This window comes from Sitodiplosis mosellana, unplaced genomic scaffold (assembly GCF_009176505.1).
Source record: "Sitodiplosis mosellana isolate CC-2019 unplaced genomic scaffold, AAFC_SMos_1.0 Smas_scaffold_1, whole genome shotgun sequence".
Lineage (NCBI taxonomy): Eukaryota > Metazoa > Arthropoda > Insecta > Diptera > Cecidomyiidae > Sitodiplosis > Sitodiplosis mosellana.
Window position 1 is genome coordinate 16,035,890 of NW_022595244.1, and position 25,461 is coordinate 16,061,350.

General features: G+C 37.1%; 1 protein-coding gene across 10 annotated transcripts in view; it reads left to right on the plus strand.

Annotated features, from left to right (window-relative positions):
- The window catches only part of LOC129568060 (ras GTPase-activating protein raskol), a 128,715-nt gene that overhangs the window by 41,832 nt on the left and 61,422 nt on the right, over positions 1–25,461 (plus strand). For 4 of the 10 annotated variants that reach the window (XM_055445640.1, XM_055445649.1, XM_055445604.1 and 1 more), the window contains exons 2-4: positions 11,355–11,467; positions 11,633–11,662; positions 11,858–12,065. In XM_055445640.1, the coding sequence (XP_055301615.1) occupies positions 11,355–11,467; positions 11,633–11,662; positions 11,858–12,065 (351 nt within the window). Of the gene's footprint in view, positions 1–11,354; positions 11,468–11,632; positions 11,663–11,857; positions 12,066–15,830; positions 16,194–24,183; positions 24,744–25,461 lie in introns of those variants that run through there. The other 6 variants (XM_055445621.1, XM_055445631.1, XM_055445656.1 and 3 more) reach the window with 3 other exon arrangements.

The window sequence follows — 25,461 nt, forward strand, 5'->3', positions numbered from 1 at the left end:
AAATATTGACAACAACACAAACCAAAGAGAATAGACACTAACACTCGTTTGTTTTCTTCTCGTCTGTGATGTTTGAACCTTTCTTTACGTTTCAATTGTGGATATTTCCATTCTTTGAGCCAATTGAGTACAGAAAAAAAACTGTACTGAACAAAACCATCGTTTTGAATCTCAAGAGAATAAACTGGTATGGTAGACATTTCTATGAGAGATTAAAAATGACAAGAGCCTTGCAAATCGCCTCTTGAAATCGGGTATTTCTTACAATATTACACAACTCGTTCCATTCAACAACTGAATAAAAAATCGTTTGAAAAACAAAAATATTCGAAGAAAACAAAACAAGAGTCAAGCACTCTCGAAATGGATTCGTGGCAAATGTCTGAAAATGGAACACGTCCAAAACGGGGCTCGATCAGGCCGGTCCGTTAATATTCGCAATTAAATTTAAATTCTTTACTGTTATTCAATTATTCGCAATTTTGTTGGTTTGTTTACTTCTTTTCACTGGCCGGCATGAAATTCGTGAAAAATGAAGTGAGAGAAATCGTTTTACGCCAATTTACATAGCAGTGCCACGGGCGCATATTCATACTCAATTGCTTGGCTCTCTCTCTCTCTCTCTCTCTCCTCTCTCTCTCCTCTCTCTCCCTCAGACGGTAAATACTTCAAGAGTCTAAATCAGTCGTTGACTTACAGCATATAAGTCAGTCATATATAAGCCGTTTCGTCGGCGGTTCGCTAGAAAATCCAATCGAAATTGGAACAATTTGATGGTTTTTGGAGTGACTTGCGATTTCGTTGCTCCATGCCGTGTATTCACTTTAAATCCTCTCCGATTAGGGAATTTGTTCCGTTTGATTAGATGAACTAAGCGAAATATCGACCGATGATGATTTATTACAAGATAGGATCAACATATTTTGCAAGTAATAGATTAATGATTGCGAAATTCTTTTCTGACACAATCCATTAACACTCATAACAAACACATTTCAACAAAATCTTAATTAGAAAAGTTTCGCTGGAAGTTCCAAAGTGCCCTGTGATGACGCACAGTCGAATGACAAATCCTTGAAAACACTGCTTTTTTCTTCTCTTCTTGGAGAAAATAATCTTTTATTCAAATCAAGTGATGTGATGGTAACGAAGGCAAAAAATGTAACATTTCCATTTTTAACGAGGAGAAAGAAAAAAAAATCCACCTACGCCCATTAATCTGATAATATTTGGGCGGATTTTTTTTTGCGCAGAATTGCAAAATGATAGCAATTTTGCGAATCGAATTACACTTGCTAGAAATTGTATTCCGAAATAATTGCGATACCTCCTTGTAAGAGGCTTTCACTGGATTTGACGTCAAGTGAGAAATGTGTTATTTTCATTGGAGACACAAATGATTACAGGACGAGAGCGTCTGGCATCGAAAGATTGATTTTGAAAGATTCAATCACCTCATTAGGCTTTTTCCAAGGCACTTCGAAGCTTTATTATTATTAGATCGTGACGTTTTTATCATGTTTGACTTTTGAAACGCAATGACAATGACTCGGTGCCAATTTCATGAGAAGATTTTTGACGATAGATTTCCAAGAAATCGATTTTACCAATGTGGAATCGAATGCGCTCTTCGGATCGGATGTAAACGATGGCACTTTTTGGTGTATCAGTCATTTCCAGCGAAAGAAATGCGAACACGTGTGAATGGGGTGGAGAAAATGAAAAGTGATAGGAAACATGTGGCATCGTCGAAAAATTACTCGATTCCATGACAAACGATGTGACACACACAGTGAACATTCACGCTTCGATTCATTCACGGTTACTGTGTAACACATAGTTGGATCGGAACACCATTCATTCGCACACGTTTCAGTGACAGAATTAGTATTTCGAATAGGACACGAAGCAAAGAGAATTTTTCTCTTTCTTTTTCCCATTTCCCAGAATATCGCTATTATTTTGTGGATAAAATGGTTTTGGAAGGTGATGAAATGACGTTCTTACCAATTCAAATCATTGCGTTCATTTGGGAACACTAATCCAATGGATGTGTCACATTCATTTATCCCCCCTAATGCGCATTAATTTCCCGACAACTTTGTTTTTGTTGCCACATGACACAAAAAGAAAATGTTCCAATCAATTTCCGAAAACCAAATAATTGCTTGCAAACTATGTGCAAATATATATTCAGGGAAAACACACAGAAATAGAAGAAGAGACAGAGAGTAAGTGAGAACGAAAAGTTTAATCAATTTACATTTGTTACGTCGGTCAGCAAAACATGATTTCCACACAGCGTTAAAACTGAGCAAAACGTCAGTTCAAACATTTCGCAATGAAAATATGCGGATTTATTGATAAAGTCAATTCCAATAATTTAACTCATACAAACAATGACCATAAAATACTGCACATAATAATAATAATAATAAAATCATGTAAACTGGACCCGTCGTATTTCATTTCATATTTCATTGGCCGACATCAGGCAACCAATTTAATTTATTCCAAACTCACTCTCGTTTACTGCTCTCTCTTTTTTTATCACTGTCAAAACACTCGCCAGTGCTGTGTGATATTTTATTGTATTTTATAGAAAAAGTTTATGTGCCCTTTTAAAACCGCAGTTTGACGTTTTGTTCTGTTTCTATATGAATTATGGCAGTGTTCGTCGGCACATTTCAAGAGAAGACCAGCGAGAAAAAAATGGTGCGCAAAATATTCAAAAGTCTGAATGCGGTCGGAAAGGATTTTTATCCATAGATTTCTCGCTTTTTTTTCTTCACAATAACCGAAAAATTTTATTTAAAATGTTTTTCTCGTTTTGTACCTTAAAACCCGTCCTTTGAAGCACACTCTATATTGCATTATGGCACTCAAGCGAACATTCTAAATGCTCAGCTAAAACTTTGATAATTCTGAAAGCAAGTGAAAGAGCCAACATAGATTTTCCGAGGCGTTGGTTGCAAACGAAAAATATGAATGACGAAGAAGAAGAAAAAGCGAATATCGTAAATAAAGTTGTAATAAAATAAAATGTCGCCCTATAAAATTGAGCCCAAAATGGGTGACAAAATCACCTTTTTTTGCAAAATTGAGTCGCTGGTGCGAAGCGACACAAATTCACATTTTTCCTTTGCTCTTTTTCAAAGAGGATATTTCGCGTGGAAAGTGGCTGATGTTATAATTTTACGTTTTATGTATTCTAAACAGCGCGAAAAAAGTGTGAAAATATGACAGTTGCGCGAGCAAAGAGTAATAAAGGTCTTATTACGATCTACACACAGCAATATCTTGACATCAAACGGAAGCAAGTGGGTGAAGGAATAAAAAGTGAATAGGTTTCGTTTTACTCTTTCTTTCTCTCTGAATATTGAATTCTAAATCCTTGATTTACTGTCACGGCAGAAAAAGGCGTCCAACGAGTATAATTTCACAAACCAGAGAGAAAGAGAGACGATGTCAGCGAAATGTCCTAAGGTAAAGTACGTGTGTTTGAAATCTGATTTGGTTGAGCAAACGGCACAAATTCTCCGAACGCGAGATTTACACATTGTAAAAAAGCTTAAATTCGAAATGCGATCAATGGAAGAAAAAACACGCTGGCATAAAAACGGGAACAAAAAATCCCCAGCGAATTGGAAATGTGTGCAATTTTCATTTACTGCACAGAAAATTGGCTTCTTGTGTATTTATTGCATAGTATTGATTTTTCCGAGATAGCAATTGTGGCAAAGTGAATAGTTTGGAATGTTGGGCTATTGAAAAGAAATTCGCACAAAAGAGAAAATTATGGAGATTGTTTTGTTATTCTTTCGTTTTTTGAGGGCGAAAGATTACCTTTGATAAAACTATATATTGTATAGAGCGAAACAAAAACGGAAAAGTGCACGAATGGGAGCGATGCTGCGAAATAGAGCAAAAGTTTATTCGTTGAATCAATTACTTCAGTCGGGATAGAGAGCTTTGCGTTGAATTTGTGTGTGGGAGAGAGAGAGAGAAAGAGAGAGAGAGAGCGGTGACGTCTAATTGGTTGCAAATGCTGAGAAAAAGGAAGCGGAAAATGTCTTTTTGTAGTCCTCTTACGTCGCATCCATCGAATTGATTTTCCATTTCGAGAACTCACGTAGCGCCGAACAAATGAAAAAGGAATTGAAAATAAGCTGTCGATTTGCTATGCACAGAGCATTGAGTTTGAGATTGAAAGCATCAGTTGACTGAGGTAAAAGAATAGGAAGGGTATGTGGAAAACTTCTTTTGAAAGTGGAAACTTTCGTGAACACATTTCGTGAAGTGAATGCTACTATGTGATGGGATTCTCCATTGAAAATGCACCTGTGCATTATTATGGTCCAAAAGGCCAATCGAAATTGTACCAGCCAACGAACGAACGTATTTCAAATGTATCGCTTTTTGCCTGTCGGAAATTGGAAACCGGTTGAAAGCACATGCATTATCCACTTTGTGTCAGCAGAAAAAGCCCTTTCGTTGCTAAAGAAACGTTCCATTTGCATTGAAAGTGACTATAAATTTGCTTTGGGCTACAGGCTCTAATGGCTTTCATTTCGATTTAAAAAAAAACGATATTTGCCATTGGTCAGATATTGGTGGTTGTATTTCAGTGCCTATTGTCTCATGCAAATGACATTGCAGTGCAATCGCATAAAATGTATCGACGATTCAATGATTTGGTCGCAATTCACACTGTGGGTGGTCAAACTGGGAAATCACACACACAAAAAAGCAACATTCAGTTGCAATAATCGTTGTGTGCGGTCGGCAAACACCCTGAATCCATTCATGTGAAGAGATAGAACTGAGCAAATGTACTCAACTTGCTACGGATGATGCTCGTTTCAGCACGAGCTCGACCGAGTTTGTTTCTCTGTTGTGTAATTGTGTAAACCATAGACTTGTATTTGCGTTCATTTTGTATTTATAAGAATAATTTGCATTCCACTGCTTGTACGTTGCGGTGAGCACCAAATGTTTCGAATGGAGTGTCACGCGTGTTTCATTGATATGCTACTTGTATACTCGTACTGGTACTCTATTCGTTTTTTTCTCCATTTCATTTCAAAAAAGGGTTGGCTGTTGATGCTATTTTCATGAGGGTGCATAATTTCAATTCTCACTACAATCCATCATTTCGGATTGAATATTCATTTCTACCATTTGCAGCTTACAGACTCGCAAATGCATCACCATTAACTGTCATTTCACCCTCTATACGCGAGCGCGCTCGTTCCTCATAGCTAAACTGGGAACAGTAAAATGCCAACGAGACATATTTGAATTGAACGATAAAATATGCAAATGTTGCAGTAAATATTTAATTGAAAATAATTTATAACAAGCTCACCTTTTTGGTGAAACTCGTTTCACTCAATTCAATAAGTTTCGAATGCCGGAATTAATGCAACGAAACGAATCTCTATTCGGGAAAATATCGAACGAAAAATATCATATTCAAACCAAATTCAATGAAAACCACTGTTGCCACCACCGAATCAATGATACTTTTGCATCAATTGCATTCCGCAAAACAATTTGATTCGATAAAATTGCACCAACCTGGAAGCAATCAGCGTGAATACCTTTTCAGATTCGATGTATGTGTGTGTGTTGTTTTTTGCTCGTTTTCTCGTTCGATTGTTAATATTACGTGGAAATGCTATAGTTTAAGTTGGCAAAATATCAAAATCGGATTCAATTCGCAATTTAATTCTCAATGCATTTATTTCCATCAATTCAATGCATCTAGATTTACATTGAGACATTCACAAAATTTTTCAGCATTTTGCTATGAAAATATTCGAAATATTGGAGTCATGAAGGAGCGTGTCGTCAGGCAAGTTTGATTTCAATGACGACAATAATGTGAGTAAATGGCTGCACAGAGACGCCTTCGATCACATTTTCCGAGAAATTCACAAGAAGTTTTGTCGATTGGAAATGGCGTTATAGTTATATCAATATATGGTATAGTAATACCCATTTTCAGCAACGAATCCATTTTTGCCGACTGAACGAAGGCAATCGAAAAGATTACGGCTGCAAAAACATTAATCATTCAAAGCGAATTATAAGCGCCTGTATCGAAAGCTCATCGCTCCATTTGGCTGATGCTATCATCCTATAGATCATAATTTTCCTGAATGGAAATCGAGACTATACGGTATATTGATATTGATATATAGCGATTGCTTCCCTTTTCCGGCCGTTTCAGCGCCATAAAATGGGTTCGGTTATTGCACGAAAATCCAGAAATCATATCAATATCACAGCGAGTGCCATCACATAGTTAACTCGAGATTGAACCTTGTGTACCGCATGAATTTGACGCGAATAAAAATATTATTTACTTACTTCGAGCAATATTTTCTCTCTCTCTCTCTTTCTCTAGTCTTTCCCGTATACACTATGGGAAATAAATTAGATGAAAGGAAGAGAAAATGCTCAGTTTCCTAAGAGCATACAACACTGAAACGATAAATGGGCTTCGGATAAATGGAAGTAAGGGAATCCGCACGGATCTTTAGAAAATTTTGAAACCGCCCACGTTTTAGCACATCTTTTTCCCACAAAAGCAGCAGCAACAAAAAAATGGCTCTCTGACGTCGGAAATCACCACACGAACAAAATCCGAGCGAAAATATCGTGAGCTCAACACATTGAAATTTTCGGAGTGCTCACTCGTCCAAAAGCGGTTTTGCGCCATTTCCAGCGAAAAAAAATGGCATCGGTTTTACGTATGGCTATTAAAATAAAAATAATACGAAAATACTTATGAAATCTTCGCCTCTGTAAATTGAGCTCGAAACAAGGACGTAATTATTACCAAGAAAAAAGAATGCACCCACCGGAGCCTTTCAGCGAATTTTTATTTAAAAGCAGCGATGCTCTCAAAATGTTCCGCGTTATTTTTTCTTCGCATCTCATGTTCAATGTTGTGGTCTTTGCGTTTGGCTTTTAGTGGCAAAAGATGCTAATAGAAAGCTGTTTTTGATCTTTGAAGTGACGAAAAGATTCAAATGTCAACTTAGCGAAAGGTTCAATTACGTTCTAAACCAGGCAGAACAAACGATTTTGCCGTAATTTGCCATTTACCACAGATTTCGTCGCCATACAGACGAAAGCGCTGTTTACACATTCAAATGCTGTGTGTAAATTTCTTTATTTTTATTTGACTTTGACATGGTGACTAGATTATTGCATTTACCGCGCCTAACGCCTACCCGTGTATCCAATACATTTAATTCTATACCATTATTACGGCAAAAAGCACAAATCTAAAAACCTGCCAATGCAGTGCCAAAGTAAACGAGTGTTTTAGCCTTGAAAATCCATTGGAAAATGAAAGAGCTAGACATTTAATGCGGCGGAATGGAATGCACAGCAGCAGCACCACCACCACCACCAGCTTCATAGTCAGCAGAAGATTTGTTGGCAAACCATATACACGAATGTGAGGAAAAAAAATCGATGATGCTCTCGCATTGAATATGCAATTATTTATATGGAAAACGAAATACATGAAACGTGCGGCGCGTTTGTTGCGTAGGAGGTATCCGTTATTTTGATTCACCCAACGATGAACGAACGAACGAACGAACGAACGAACGAACGAGCACACATCAATAAAACACAGCTCACAGACACATTTTTTGCGTTTATTTATCGTCATACTTCAGAGTGTAGCATGGCATTCACAATTCGCATAACACACACACACACACATACACTTACACCTATTCCCTCGTCTTCACTGTTTGGCTACCGTCTATTTGCTTAGATTTATCCTATTCAGCCGACACATGATGACGAATGCGATCCAAATTACTGCTTCTATTGCTGCTGCTGCTGCTGAGCTACAGCTGGCTGGCTCCGGCAGACGTGCGGAGTGGAGCGGCAAAACAGAGGCATAATAAATAAGGATAGCATCTCGGTATAGAGAGGCGCTGCTGTGAACAGTAAAAAAATATATATTCTGAAGATGCGGTTGAAAGAGCGCATGTCGTAACCATGCCAACAATTCGTGAATTTTCGAATGCTGAGTGAATTTTTCTTTTTCAGGCTGAATTGTCAAGAGAGAGAATGTGCCGTTCGAGTATGAATGTGTTTCTCTTTGAGTGCGTGTGTGTGTGTGTGCCACTTGCTGACGTGGACACGCTTTGGAATTATATGCAATTCCATGTTGACTCATTGTATTGACTTTGTGTATCCAGCAAATGACACGATAAATCGAAACCAAATGTCTATTCGAAACGCTTTAAACGCGCTACGGTTGAACGAGATATTGATGCCGTTATGATGAACATTTGGAGCACATAAATTTTCCAAGCGAAAATGAAGATTTCAATTTGGCATATTTGCAGAGTGTGTATGTGTGTCCCTTATTTGTCTTTTTCCCGTAGTTTGTCAATGGAACCCGAATGATTCTACTCGTGATGACACAATCAATCTTAATGTGTAGCTTTCCTCGTTCACCGTAATCTTGTTTATTGTTTTAACTAAACGGCACTTTAGAGAATCAAATGTACTATTTTACTGAATAACTCCATTCAATCACTCACTCACTCTCCATCAGTGTACATTTCTCCGGAGTTGTGTTGTTCTTCCGCCTTTGCCCGCTCTGCCATTAGCTTTCTCTCTCTCTCTCTCTCTCTCTCTCTCCTCTCTCGAAATGTACTCCCATAACATTTCGCAATTTCAATTCAATCCAATGGAATTTTTGACACGTTTGAGAAGTTTCGACATAAAACCTTTTATTATGCGCCAAATGTTCATTGTGATTTCAAAATTAACTTTGCACTGAAGTTTATCGATTTAGCTTTTTCATTTTGTTTGTTCCGTTGGTGCTGTTTCCACACACACACACATACACAAAATTCAATTTCCTTTCGGAAAGTTAAGCCATTCCAAAATCAAATATTTTTGGGGAAAAAAGAGAGAGAGAAAAACGTCGATGTGCAAATAGAATCCTCATTTAAAATAAGTTAAATAATTTGGATCCATTAACTAATTGAATTGGTTTCTCTTTCGAGGCGACTTTTCTTTATGCTGAAATGCTTGATGAAAAGCGCGCTCGCACACAAACATAGTCGGATTAAATGTAAAGAAGCGAAGAAGCAGAGATTACACAGATAATAGGAATTCGTAGTACAAAGCGCTGGCGAAAACTTTTTGACGATGAACTGTCTTCATTTGCACTCCACGAAACTGTGTGCCAAACGATTTAGTTCAAGAAGCAACAGACACCACTCTTGATATACATAACATTGAATGTCCCAATCGAAGCCATCGCTCAGATTACATCCATCAAACACAAGAAATTGGAGATTGAAAAGAAAAAAACGCGCTTTATAAAAAAAACCAAAGACGATGAGCGAAAACTCTTTCTTCGTCGTTCGTTTTTTTCCCTGTGTTCTATCAAAGAAGAATTTTCTCATGATATGTCATTTCACAGAGCTCATTAAATGTCGTGCTGCTTGGAATCACACGCACCCATTAGTACAAAGTGTGCACGACGATAGGCGGACGGATATAAAAAATGACGTCTTGAATTAAAAAAAAAAAGTCACAGATTTATTCGTGAATTGAACCATTCGAAATGATTATTTCAGTTTTGTAGCGAATCAAGCGCGACGAAATGAATGCAAAGAACGACAAAAAATTTTAGTGTACGAAACGGCGATAAAGAAGAGAGCAACGAACAATGGACCATGAATCCTCCTCTCTCTCGTCGTTGTTGTCATCATTATTATGAAGTACAATGAAATAAAAAACTGAGCCTTCCTTTGTTGCTTATTTCTTTTGAGCATTGTTCTCGGTTGCTGCGAAACAGTTTTTATCGTAACGATTCTAATTGAAATATGAGTAGAACATAAAACACATACAGTGTATGTCATACACTCATAATAATAAAAATTCCGATGAAAATCCAACTCGCACAGGCCCATTCAAACGCAAGATGAAAAAAAGAGCCATCTGAATAGAAGAGGTCGACGAAAATGAGACACGTGAAAGATCAATGCGAACTCTTTTTTGTCACTTGCATAATAACACAGGCCTTTTGTCAAGTGGACATTAACGTGTAACAAGGAAAAAGAAACAAGTCGTCGTCGTTGTCAGCATTCCACGCTTCATCGTCACTGTCATGGCTAAAATGTGCGCTTTTCTCTGTGCTGTGTGCAAAACGCGTAACCAACCAAACCTTTCATCAATTGTATATACAGATGTATATATATTGCATAATCTGTGTACGATGTGAATAAAAACGAGCAACAATACAATATATCGGTGGTTTTCATCACTCCAGAGATACAGAGAAGGCTCAGTTTCATCTTCACTTCGATGCTGATTCTCGTTCTCTCTCTCTCTCTCTCTCTCTCTCTCCTTTTTGCGTGTTGTTCGTGGATCATTTTTCATACGTTCTATTTTGATTATTATTCGTATTAACCATTCACACGGTACCGGTTCTGTCTTGGGATTCATTCAGGATTTTGACGTACACGCGACTTTACATTACATCGGAATTGATAGCACTTCTTCTTTCGGCATTTGTCGGCATTTTCACATGCTTTAGCTAAACGATTCGATTCGTTTCTCTGTTCCTTTTTTTTCTTTCGTTACGATATTTGTTTGTGTGCGATAACGATTTTTCTTCAGCAACTTTGTTTCTTCTGGCAGAAGGTCATAAAACTTCGGATGTACTGCTTTCTTGATTCATGTTCTAAAACAAACCAAACAAAACACACCGGAACAATATGCTTTGCACCATCACGTTCTAATCGCATTGAAAAAAAGAATTTTTTGCATATGATTGAGTGAAATATATTTCGACCGGATTTCAGCTAGTGATTTAATCAGTTTGACGGCAATCATTATGTCATTTAGTTGCTGAATAGCAAATATACACAAGCAATTTTATCGACTGTATTGTCAATCGGACGATATAATCTCGAATAATTGATTGAATAGTGCGCGACACCCTCGTGCTAGGCATTTATTTCGAGTTTTTATCAGTCAGCATGCGATTATTGTATGTATTGAAAATTCATATGAATCTTGATGCCATTGCTGCCACTATCGATTTCATGTGCGTGTGCCGCCTGAGTGCGGTTGGTTACGCCATCTCACGCTGAGTTTTGACGTTAAACTCGCATCAAAGTAGCAAAGCTTCAGATGAAAGCGTTTAAAAGCACGTTTACAAACCGATCTGCTCCATAGAAAATACGCAAGATGTCGCTAGATGAGAATGCCTCGCATTTTATGATATTTTAAACTGTTGTCGTTCAATGGAAAACTTGTAATTGAAGCAATAATCGATATTTTCTCCCACACAGAATTCGAAGGACATCCAACGACAAATTTAAAGAATTTGCCATGGAGCCCGTTGTATTGTGTCCTGCAACAAGACGAACAAACCTACACAGCATACTGCAGCGAAGAACTTTCGGTAAGTTTACAAGAGACGTTTTTTTTTCTTCTTAATTTCGAAATTGTTTGGCAGATTGTTCAAAATCACTTTGATACCAACTTTAATGTTCGATCATTTCGCAAAAACTAACAAATACTAACTACACCCTTTTCAAACTTTGCACGCTGCTCTTCTCTTGAGAAGATTTTTCCGGCCACACCGAAAAAAGAGAAGGTAAATTTACTCGTGTAGACAACTAACCAGAGTGCAAACCATAATAAAATTGACTTACATTTTGGGAAATTTCGCATTAATTTCCGTCGGATACGTGATGTGTTCGGAATTGACTTTGGGTTTTGGTTTTTGAAACTAAAACAATTTCTGTACGTTATTTTTGGGTAATTTATTTTGTTTCCCTTGAAAATTCAGCTAACCGATGTGTTATTTGCGGAATTGCCTCGTGTTCGATTGGACCGAATTCGTCGACCGAACAAATTTCTGTTCGATGCACATCCCACATTGAGTGAAGTACCTGAAGAGTGTGAAGGTTATTTGGATGGCGGTGGAGATGAACTCTCGCAAACGTCTGACTTTCAGCAGCGCCTGGATCTGAATACAACGCTGACAAGCCCATTAGGTGAGTGCATTTCTCCCATAATAATTTATGAAAACCATTAAAACAACAACAACAACAACAACAACAAATGCAATAAAACCAAAGAAAGATTATGGTAAGAAAAAGTGTTAAAAGAAAGCTAAACAGATGATCAGAAACAGCAATAAATCGAGAAAGAGAAGAGAAAAACAGCATACTACTTCGGTCAGGTGAAACGCAACCGAAAATTATGCAATAAAACGTATAATAACTATGCGTTGAATATATAAATGCATAACTGAAAATTATCGCATTTTGGATGGCATGGTGCACGCCGCTGCAATGCAAACGACTGTGCATATACACACATTCAGTGATTAGTAATCGCTGATAACAATACAATAATTGTACACCTATCAAAACCTATTCATTTGAGTGCAGTTTTTTTTCCTTTGCATTGATTTTTATCTTGTGCTCGCTTCATTCATTTCCTCAATCGGCTTGGTCGTCGCTTAAGCGTTGAAGTCGATACGCGTGCCATAAACTGTATCCATTTCAGCGCCAACGGTTAAATCGAAAATAAAGTAATAAAATTATTATCACATTGACTTAATCATAGGCATTTATATTGAAAATACTGGTCGAGTATTGGAGCTGTGTGTTCGAGGTCAAAATCATCGTTTCATGCTCAACTACTGACCAAATGAGGTTCGAAAGATCTTATCACAAGCGCTCGTTTTACACGATTTCGTACTGTTTCACTTCGTGTTTATTGCTGATACAACGATTTAGATATAAGAAATTCCAAAGCAATCGGCACACAATTACAGGCCATTTATTTACTAAAATAGGATGCTTCGACCATCCGAAACGGTCAAAACATTTGCGCCAGATTCGAAAGAAAAAATCCGTTTCAACATTTTGTTTAAGACTATAAATCGTGCTCTCAAAACTCCATCATTCGGTTGAGCGAATCCTGTGTGTAAACACTTATTTCGGGGCTGTGAGTTGTCGAGCATTTCGTAAATAGCATGTTTTTTTTCAATGGTTTGCTTTTGCAGTGGGTATTTTGAAATCAAATCTGAATTCAATTTGGTTTTCCTTTCATTTGAAGACATATTAGATTCCATTGCCCATGCCCGTTTTCCTCCATGGGCGCACTCAAAATACAAATAACGTCAATTGTAGGAAGAGGAAAAAAAATAATCAAACGATGCTATTTTTAAATGTTTCCCTCTGCGTTGAAGTGCATACGAGTCATAATGGTGCTGCAGCATAAAACATATGTGTTACGGAAGAAAATAACGGAGATTGCGTGATGTGCGTGAATTTTTCAGAAAGTTCCCTTCATCGGTTTTTCGCTATCCATTGCGTTCTCATTGCCTTTTATTTATAGGTGGCAAAAGATTAGACAAAACTAAAGTATAGTTACTATACCGCCACCAACGCCCGCCACCGTCTCAAATGTATTTCGTTTTCGTACTGGATGCACTTCAAAAGTGAAATGTAAAAATAGTGCACGGTTCTTGAATCGCGTTCTTAGAATTTACCAGATGTATAGTAATTTAGATTTATGAACACTTCGGAAGGAGAAAAATCTATGAAAATCGTATGCATCATGATTATCGCGCTTGTGCACACAGACACACGGTAGCTGAGCAAAAACGCGCTTCACCGATTTTTCATTTCATTTTAGAATTTATTGTCGATGATTTCAAACATTGGGTAATCAAGTTGAAGCAAGACAGTGTATGTCAGAATGCATCACTAAAGAGCGGATATCAGGAGAGAAAAAAAAACACGAATTCAGTCTAAATACAGCGTCTTGAAATATTTCCTGTAATGAATTTTGGCATAAAAACGGTAAATGATCTACAACAAATTGTTTTTAAAAGAAATTTTTGTGTTGAACCGACACAAAACGAGAAGAACTACTGCTATTGACTGTGACAACAAGCTCTTAAAAAGCGAGTGCAATCTCATATCTTTCGATGCGCCTCGTAACTCTTCCATTTCATTCAGTCGACAAAAGCGAAGAATGTGAAGTTCTCACCCATTTCGAGGGAATCTCATTTAATTTCTCATTCATTTTTTTATTAGTTGTTTGCCACTAATTGGATGTATCGTTTGGTAGCAAAGTTTCATTCGCCTCCTTTTGGATACAAATTGCTGGCCTGAATGACGAAAGTCTATTTTGTGCACACATTACCATTTACGATTCTTATGCAAGCCACCACACTCAATTTCAACGAACTAAACTGATATAATCACACATTTTGATATTAAAAAAAGAACCACACCGAACCGCATACGATGTACGTATGCCAAATGTGAAGCTCATTTCGTTTCCATCGAATTGTTGTGGTCTCATTTCTCCTTTCCACTCAGTTGAGTTTTCGACTAATGGTTTCGCTGGTGGGCTGCGTGAGAAAATTCATGCAAATTTTCTGCTTCTGGTGATCTTTTGTTACCATATTCACATGTGCATAGTCGTCGTAGTGTACGTCAATATTGTTTCGGTTTGCTTTCCACATAAAATTTGGTTGGAAGTGAATAAAAGGTCGTTCCGTACGTTGAATTGAACGTGTGTTTCACGTGCATTGAAAGTGAAACTTTGAAATATGCAATAATTCATCGTCGGCGGAAAACTCATTTCCATGCATTCTATTGTCGTTATCTTTGTTCATAATTGGCCGCTATCAATCCCATCGGATTTTTTATCGTTACATAAAAATCGGAATTCTTATTTAAAGAAAAAAAAAAGGGTCAATTTTATAAGAATAATGATAATTATTTGCTTTTTGATAAAACCTTTATGCAAACAAAGTGGTTTATCAAGAGGTTTTCACACCCAACATACAATCCTATCAAGCGATGATCCATTGTTGATTTGAAAGTCACAGAACCTCACTTCATTGAAAAAAAAAATAACAAACGATATGATTATGAATGTGTTTTTTTGTGTCCGTTCCGAAACTCAGATGCTTACATTATTTGTAAAAACAATCGAAAAAAATCGTTCGTTATGTGCACGCCAATTCAACAATCTGGAACAATCTTATGAGTTATATCAGCACCGTTTATTGTTTATTATACCGAGCATAAACGTCATATATTTCTGATGGTTCACGATGATTTAATAAATAAACACAAGAAATGAACACACACACAGAGAGAGAAAAAAAGGCCGAATGCAGTGCTGTGCCAGCGGCATAATACAAACGATACGTAACCGTAGCCAAGTGGAAATCAAACCAACCATGAAACGGCCATCGAATTTGCCGAATAATATTATAAACTAACAACCGCAGCAACAGCACTAGAATAATACTGCAGGAGAATGCTGCAAAGCGTACGTATGGATTTGAATAAATAATCGCATTTTAAAGTACAATCCGCAGTTTGATATGGAAGGCAAAGCCCTCTGCTGCACTTTGCATCGTTCGAATCATGCAGATATCACGAGCATTAGTCGGAATTAAAATTGAAAAGGAATCGGTTGGATGAAAATCTGAATAGAGTAAGCGGTGACAGACTTTTTATTGTTCGTTCGAACACGATTAGTGCAATAAATATGATGATTAGTTAAATGCTACGTTTTATTCGAAGATGTATGAACTGTTGTTTTGTTATCTTAGTTTTGAACCGGCGAACAGACAGAAAACGATCGATCTTAATCTTGTGATGCCGCACGCCAAACATGCCGCATACGTGCCAACGTACGTTCGTTCATATGCGGCATGCGTAGAGCACAACACAACACAACACATCGACGGTGCTCGGCATGAGTCAACCGAATGGAGTGTTGTCAGTTGTATACGGTATTTCGAACTGCACAAACGTCGAACCACGATACCGAGTGTGCATCGAATGAACGAACGCGAGCGCGAATACAAAACGAATCTATGGACAAGTTATAATTTTCTGAGTCGATATCAATCGAATAAAACAATTAGAGATTGCAATGTGCAGTGTTGTTTTTTTTTTGTTCAGTTTGATAAAATAGAAGAAAAAAATCAACAAAGAAGAGAATTAAATTGAATTTGGTTTTTGTGCAAATATCGGAAATATACGCAAAAAAAGAGTTTATAAACAAGATAAAATAACTGCAAATTCCAGAGTGAAGTGTATGTGTGTGTGTGTGTTTGTGAACGAAAAAAGAAAAATAAGGTGAGGCTATTGTGACGACTGCACAATTTCAGTGTTATTGAATTTACAATGAGAATCTGAATCAAATGAATATAATTTCGTAGGCGAATAGCTGCTTTGTTTGAAAACAGGCGAATGTAATTCTAGTGTTGACAGTGTTCCCAACTCAAAATCGTTGTGTGCGTGTATGCGCCTGTGAATTGTCATATGGAATCGAATGAAAATACGTCGACAACCAGAGTAAAAAAAAACGGAAAATATCAAAATTCAAAACATACATGAATCGCACCCTCCTGTTCGGGCAAGGTGCTTTTGTCATGAATGGAAATAGAATTTCTTTTTAATTGCACACCTTTTAGCCTTACACCACCGGAAATGCACTAACTTTCATGTGATATTTGGTCGGTTGTACTTTTGTTTTGTTTATTCGTTCGCCATGATGACAACGAATGAGAAAAAGTCGCTGACAACTGAGTGTTTCGTTACGTTTGTGTTTGCTATGAGCCAATACCGAAAACAAAAATGCAGGGGTTGTTGTTTGCCATAGCGTTTTTTTTCTTCTTTCGTCTCCTCTCTCCTTCTTTCATTTCTGTTTGAATGCCGCACAAACACACATTAATGCCTTGTGTTCCTTTTCCCATAAGCGCTTATCGTGTCTGGAATTTTACGATCTCTTTCCTGACTTTGATCACAACGCAAATCATTGTTCGTGGCAAAAGGATGTGTGTGTCGGCGGTGGGAACTAATCATGTGAAAATGTTCACGGATCGATTCTGAATTTCGCACGGCTGTGATGTGAGTCGATTGAAATGCGTTCACAAGAGTAGCGTTGATGAAGTCAGTTGCCGTCGTCATCATCATCATCATGAGTACCACTGTTATCACTCGCATACTGGTACGAAAATTCCCAAAAACATGATCCATTTTATCAGTGAATTGTTTTCATTTGCTTCTTATCTTGATATAAATTCAATGGCAATATTTGCAACATGATTTATTTGGACGGCTTTGAGTCATTTAGTTTGAGCAAAACGGCTTTATCATTACAACAATGGATGTTTTTTGATGCCTGTGCCAACATTCTGAATATATCATTCGATATTTATTGGCATGAAATTTCACATAACGATAATTTATGGAGTTTTTAGCAACCGACCCGTCCCATTATTAATTTTGTGTCAAGGCGGAAGAATTTACTTTGACAAATTATTTTGCGTTGTTTTTTTTCCACATTTAAAACCAAAATATTTGCAAATGAACACTGACCAACGACGACAATGGCAACAACAAAAAAAAAACACGACTGAAACAAATGTGAAACATTCAAAAATTGTCATGAACTGAAATTAAAAAAAGAAATAATACTATTTTCACGTTCTGTTTAGGATTTTTGCGGTGGTCGAGCCAAGCGAACATGAATAAAACATATGATTTATTCGCATTGAAACGTATACATTTTCTCTCATTCGATTTATTGAGTCGGTCGCATTCCGTGGATCATATTATTTATTGCGGTTTCTTTCCCTCATTTCGGTGACATTTTTCGTTTTTGTTTTGAAACGCAAAACAACCATAATTTCCACGCTGCTTTCATGTCTATTTATTGTGATCTCATTTTTAGCGTAGAACCGTTTGGTTGGTCATTTTTGAAAACGAACGCATGCAAAAAATAAAACGACCAATCTAATAAACTGTTAGATGAGTATTATTAGCGAGAGGATGAGAGAGCTGAATTTTATTTGTGTAAATAAACTGCAATAAAAAAAAGAAGCAGTAAAAGAACAGTCTATACAGAAACTAACAGAGCACACAGAAGAACAACAAAGCCCAAGTATCTTATGCGTTAGCTGGCATTTCTTTCATGTGGTAATCGACAATAAAACACGCGCATCTGAATAGAAAAGCACAAATATTTTGGCACCAAATTCACGCCGTATTTCACGCATTGTTCGATACACAGTGAATGCCTTGTCTTTGCCTTCTCTCTCTCTCTCTCTCTCTCTCTCGCTCTCTCTCTCTCTCTCTCTCTCTCGTCCAAACGATATTAAAATGAATCGTCTTAAGAAAATGAGAAAAGATTATAGGGAAGTCTTCCGATCGATTTATCAACTACCGTTGACGACTTAATTTGTTTCTAGGCTAATTTGATCCAAATCGGAGAAACCAGATTTCAATTGCGCCTTTTATCGATTCAGAAAATTGACGCGTGCAAAAAATAATGTGTATCGATTTATTTTTAAAGATATCCGCTATTTTCAGAGTTCGAGTCCATCGAGCGGACTGATTTATTTTTTTTTTTCGTTGAATAAACTCGCCGTGCAATTACTTTCATTCGGGTCGAATTGGGTCCTGCCCAATTCATCACGGGTAAATGGCTTCAAAATTACGCATATGTTTATAGAAGAGAAACAAAAATGACCACGTTATTTCTTTTTTGCCTTCGTCTATATATATTCACTGCGCATAAATTGTTGTCTGCAATTAAATTTTTGGGCGCGATAAAATCGCAATAGATGATGCTCAGCCTAATGAGCAAAGCGGTAAAAGTCTGAATTTAAAACTGGAGACGCAATCAGTGAACGCATCATGTAAACACTCATAAATTATTCAGACACAATTTTAATGGACGAAACCAAGTACACATCAACAACACAGTTGATGGTAAATGTTGTGTGTTCTCTGTCTATTGCAGAAGTAGTTGTGGATTGTGAGTGTTATTCCCATCGTCATTTTGGCGGATTTCTTTTCAATTAACCTTGACATGAAGTAAACGCGAGTAATTTGTCACGCATTCAACTAAAATGTGTGCGCCCGATAGCACCAGACACTTAAAATGTGCTCGGAACGACTGTTTCTTTTTGGCTCGTTCACACCGAAAATCGTTTGTAGCCACATTAGAGAGAATTGAAAATGTAAGCTCAAAAATCTATTCCTAGTACGAAAATTACCGGAAAAAAAAACTAGCGAAAAAAACTAGTGTTGGCATCTATTTTAAATATTCAACACAAGTCTTGCGCCATGCTGACGACTCCTTTCTTCCACACGATCGACTGAGAAAAAAAATTCATGATACGAAACGAGGAGTTAAATAAATAATTTCATTGGCGTGTTGCCAACGACAGTTCGCATGCAGAATTTCGCATCCGATTTGCCAGCGGCGAACATTCAAGCGCGGATTTCGTTTATTCATTGCGATGAAGAACAAAAAAGACTGAACGATTCTGGTTTTATGAAGTTTTGGCCTTGATTCGAAATTTCCACACATACCATTTTGCCCTTAACTCGAAATCGTTCAGCCATACGAACACTGGCACTTCCAACAATCGCACAATTGTTTTGCGGTCGTTTTGATTTGAATTTCGACAACGTTCTATCGTTGCTTTGTCTGTCTGTTCGGCCGAACCACACAATTTTCAGAATGAAAACCAACGTTATGCTTCGGTAGTTTGTCATATTTTGATTGACCAATCAATTTAAAATGAATTTCGGTTTTTGTTCATTCATTGTTTACTCGGTCGCTAGATGCTCACACATCAGCACATCACACTGTTGAAATCCAACATCAAAGTATAACCTGACAAATACACTTCATTATTTTTCAGCAACAATTAGTCCAATTTTTTTTCTATACTCTTGTAATAATAGAGTCTGAAGCTGGCCGAAATAGATTTATTGCGATTAAATTGAATTGAATTGATTTTGATGAGCATTTATCATTTTATCAATCTAATAAAAAAATGCTATTCCGTTGAAGTTCATTGTTTATACGAGATCGGTGGCCACATCGACACGCGACCATTGTTCCAAGTCGATCATAACAAGTATAATAGAAACAGTTTCGAAATGATCACACACAGATACTGATCTGATCTAACTGGAAATAAATGGATGCAATTTCAATTTGGAAACTTTTTTTTTAATTGCACATTTGAAATATCCATTAAATGGCCTAAATTTTTTCTCTCCCGCGGCCCGCTCGATATCAACAATTATCGCAATTCATACATATGTACAACGAGCAGTTAGAAATCGAATTTGGAATTCACTCGCTTTTCCGCATCGCTTCGAACACTCAACGTTCTCACGAACAGTATGACCAATTTATCGAAACTCATCACGGAAAATTGAACATCAACGCAAAACATGACGATCGAACGAATGAACGAACGAATGAATAAAAAAAAAACCTCTTTCGCTTACCACAAGCGATTTTCACTGGCTCATGCTTGCCGTAATCGACCAAAACTATTTTCGTATACGCGCTCCGTTCATTTCATTCGCTAATCTCTTTTGTTTGATTATAGTTTTGTAAACAATCAACAGAAAACACAGCCTTTTCCGCTGTTGAAAAACGAAAACTAAACAAGAAAAACACAAAATAAATATATAATCTTCGGTGCGTATATATTAAATCGTTGGCTCTAGCGTATAGAAATTTCAGATTATTCGCATCAAAATGTACGCAATAAATTGATCAGCTTGTTGAAAAATAAGGTTTCGAGAAGCAAGAGAGAGGAAGAGAGAATGAAAAGCAACAACACATTCCACAACAAATTGAACGATGTTCCCATCGCAATGAAACTCATCATCAATATCGTGAACATCATCGTTTCACTACACATCAGATATTGCATAAAAAAACCAAACACATCCGCCGGATTGAAATTGTGGTTAACGTGTCTTTGACACTGTCACCTGCAAAACCATCGGCCAAATAGATACCGCAACATTTTGGCGTTTCCCTTGGTCAGAACTGAGCGAGAAAAAAAGATCTCGTTTCATGCAAACGAAATGAAAATAAAAGAAATTTTTGCCATGTTGATCGTCCATTTTCATCAGCTTCATAAGCCAAAGCACGTGTTTTTTCGTCATTTCGACTGTATGTTCGTTAATCGAGCGTCACCCTCGTGACGAGGGCCTCGTCCATAAAACGTCTTATTTTTATATAATCTCACGTTGAGTGAAAGTTTTTTGATAGTTCGAAACAGGTGATGGAAAATGAATTTCGATTTGACATGTCAATTTAATAACATTTTCATTCTGGAGTCTAATTCCGTCTATATTTGTTGCTGCTTTTACACGTTTACCGTGAAGGGTGAAAACAGTGGTAATATGCTTTTAGTGTATAATTAGGCGAGCACAGTTGATATGGTGAAATGGAAGCACCAACAAAACGACGCACAGTCGCAATCGCTCCCATCGAAAACATTTCGTTTGTTAAACGACACTTCGACACGACATATCAAACTGAGCGTGTGTTTTTCGGGTGCAATGCACATTTTGTAATGCTTGTGTCGCACAATGTCGTTTCGATCGTTCACTACACTCGACTCGTGCAAGTACTTTATTACTCTGGATGTGTTTTTATTTTTGGATGATTCATTCGGTCATAAATCTTTCGTCGTCTCCGTACTGTGTTCCGCGCGACAAGGCAACAATGACATTTTGTACAAATGAATTTCACTGACTAAAACACACACGGCTTTGTAAACAAGACTCTAGCCGAAATGAAGGCAAATAGCAAACCATTTTACGACGCTAGATTATTCGTTGCAATGTTATTTTTTCATATACCAGCTACTGATGGCTGGATTTTTATGAACGAAATATGCTGTGATTTGGTGCGGCCTGCGAACATATTTCGAAATGGATTCGTTTTTCTTCAGAAAACCGCACTCTGCAATTGCGCACAGATTCAGAAAATACAACCAAACCACAGAACCCAAAGCAGATGAAACATAAAGGTTTTCGAAAAAAGAACTCGGACGAAAGAAAACTCTGTTTTTTCTTCTGTTGTTCTTTTCAATTTCTCAATTCTCGTCCCATATGGCTTCATAAAGTAATGAATAGAGTAAAATACGAGAGAACCAGAAAAAGTGCATTTCGAAACATCGACTTATTCCAGATTTTACCTGTCGAGTCTTTCAATTTTTACAGAAAATATCATGATTATCACTTGAATGATGACCCAAATAGGCAAAGGTTCTGAAACGACGTGCACAGGTTCAAACAAGGAAGACTGCGCCTATACCTGCCTTTCAATACGGTCATAGCTTGTTGCATTGTTCCATTTCAAATGAAATATCATTGGAGATCTCTGTTTTTTTTTGTTTCGATGTACGCTTTAAAAACAGCTGTTGTTCTTCTTCTTTATGTGTGATGCTTGTAATTTGTTGCTCTTAAACAAGCCCCGACGAAGTTATCTACAACAATCCAAAACTAAACACACCAAAAAGTACAGCCCAATCGAATTTTATCTCTGACCAAACCTAATTCTATTGATTCCATTTTTATTTTGTCAGATGGAAGCATAACATACGGAAGTTTTCGAACAATAGCATTCAATTCAAGTGTTGAAAGCGCCTCTCAAACATCGACACACATTTCTAGATTATGATTATTCCAATTTCAGGAGGGAGAGAGAGTTCTTGAAATCATTTGAATAAAGCGATTTTCATTCATACAGCGGAAATAGAAATTCCAAGTTGATCATAAATCCAGGCACTCTGTTGAAATTCAAAGCAATTGTAATTCAATCCAGACGAAGAAAATCTCCTAGAATGGATATTCGTGGAAGTATAATTTTAGAAAAGAAATCGTCAAAATATGGCTTCCTTCAAAATCAATTACTTAATTTCTACGTTAAATGAATTCCTTGAGTCATTCAGAGCACGATTTGTTTTGTCATCAATCATCATCATCACCCGAAAGAACGCTGCTCTTTCGCTCTCCTCTCTCTCCCTTCCAACTTGGCTGCATAACATTCAAATGGCTAAATTTGGAATCTATAATTATTTTTCGGTCATTGCCGTTTGTCATTACTTGTGTTTTTTTTTTTTGGTTCTTCCTATTGATTTGTTGGTATCGTGATCGCACACGAACATTTTGTCAGTTTTTGGCTTCGATAGAGAAATCCAACTATTTTTTCTTCTTCTCCATGAAATGAACATCTTCACGATTTCGTGGGCCGTATCAATTTCTTCTATCGCCTTTCGTTTTATTGACCTACCGCATCGTCCATCATTCTGGCTCACGTCCATGATCTTTTCCCTTCGCGGCGGCGACGACGACATCCAACAAATTACCCGACCGAACAGCAATTCAATAATTTCCAGTGACGACAACCAAACAATGAATTATCTCTATGGAAGAACACGGAAACAAAGCGAACCGTGACAAATAAATTTCAATCAAAAACTTGATTTTTCGAAGCCACTCAAATGAAATGAGGCGAATTGAACTCTTTTTTAAATCTAAGATTTGGACGAGAGAGAGAGAGAGAGAGAAAGAAAGAGGAAAAACAGTATTTTGTTTGATCTGCATAGATTGAAATCGATTCGTTTTGATCGGTCAGAATGTTTTGTTCGAGAATCATACGTTTCTTCGTTCGCTACAGTTTCGTAGTCGGCAATTTCCTTCAAGAGTGGTTGTTAGTTAATGATGATTCGATGTTTTGATTGTCATTTTTATTGGCAATGACATGCAAATGCGGCATATTCTTAATTTCGTGCCGTGATTCCCTCATGTATTATCCATAAAGCGTCCAAATCGTGATCTAATGATAAAATACCGCTGACAGTTTACAAGTCGATTGATGAATCTGCAGTTTTTTTATTATTATAAATAATTCATGATTGGTGGAACGATTGCGTTGTGACTCCACTAATGAGGCCCATTTTCGAAGGGATAATCAAAAATGCATTCCCAATTTGGGGCCGATTCAGGCCACATGAAACGTAATTTTATGGGCAATTTCCTATTGTCGCCAACGAATCAAGCATGTCTATGCAACTTGACGAATTGGTTTAACCATTATCATGCTCACCAGCCTTTTTACAACGGTTAAAAGGTAATTTTTGTTGGACAAAACAACCGTCAATTACACTTTGCACACTTACACACTCACATACACACAAAATGGTATCGTGTCGAAATCGAAATTATATTCATATTGATTCAGACGAAGGCGAATGCATTGAAACCTATAATTAAAAGTCTATTTAAATTCCAGTAACAAAAAATAATAAACGCACACAGCGAACGCCTTAGCTCAAGACTCAACCAAAAGAGGTGAACGAAGAATAATGGCACCAAATAAACATTCAACTTCCTGAATAAACAAACAACAGACAAAAACATAAACGAAACAGTGAAAACGAAAGCTCAAAGTGAATAACTAATCGAGTACATACAGAAAATAATGGCCCAAACTAAATACATCTTATGCAATTTTCATTTTGTTGACAAAATGCCATACGATTTACGAAAATAAATAACATCAAATTTTCGATTTGTCGCCAAACGCAACAATTGAACTAACGATTAAAATTGAGATATCCAAAGTAGCGGCACTTTTTTGTCTGTTATGAATTAAGTGAATGGATTGGGAAAATTGAAAGACGCAATTTGGTGAGATAATAATCGGATTTTTAAACATGAATTGTGCGACAATAACACCCGACGAACGCTATGCGTACGACAAAGAACGTAGCCACGATCGGCGCACGTCACGTGGCATTGCGTCTTGTTTGCGCGGCGAAAGTGAAGAATACTACGATTATGAGGCAGAGGGTAAGAAAATTTGTTTCTCTTAACTGTATAATAAAATCGATTTTAGATGCCACCTTACACATTCAGGTGTATGAATTAAAGAGTTACTAAAAAAACACAAGCTGTTATTGTAATCAACTGAATCTATTTGCATGCCTCCACACATTTCACTGAAATGTGCTGTAATGTTTCCAGCGTTGGCATTTGTGTAGTAGTACATCAAAACATTCGTTTGAAAAGCAAACGAATTTGAAATGCAAATTCCAATTGTTGATTTTTCCTACAAAAATCCACGATTGAGTTGTTTTCAAGTTCGTTTCACAGCATAGGCGGTACAATCGGCTTCAATTCAAACATATGTTCACACCTGTTTTATTGACCCGGTGTCAACAATCGCATTCAGAGTAAGAAAATTCATTAGACTTTATTGAGGAACGCCTCGGTCGAGCTATTTAGATTAATGAAGAATGGACTGGCAATGGTAATACTCAATTAGATTGACGCGCGGGCAGTTAAATCGGATTTCAAGCCATGGTTCACCATTCTGTAACAAAGCCGAGTAGTTTTTTGCTCGTGATCAACAACGATTGATGGACTCAATGCTTTCGGGCATTGTTTCTAAGCCAAACAAAAACTATCGAAAATTATCATTTGACACTGAGCCAAATTAACACATTATTCCAACGCAAGTACAATAAATTACCAACCATTGAGGTTGTCTCCATTCAAAATGACCATA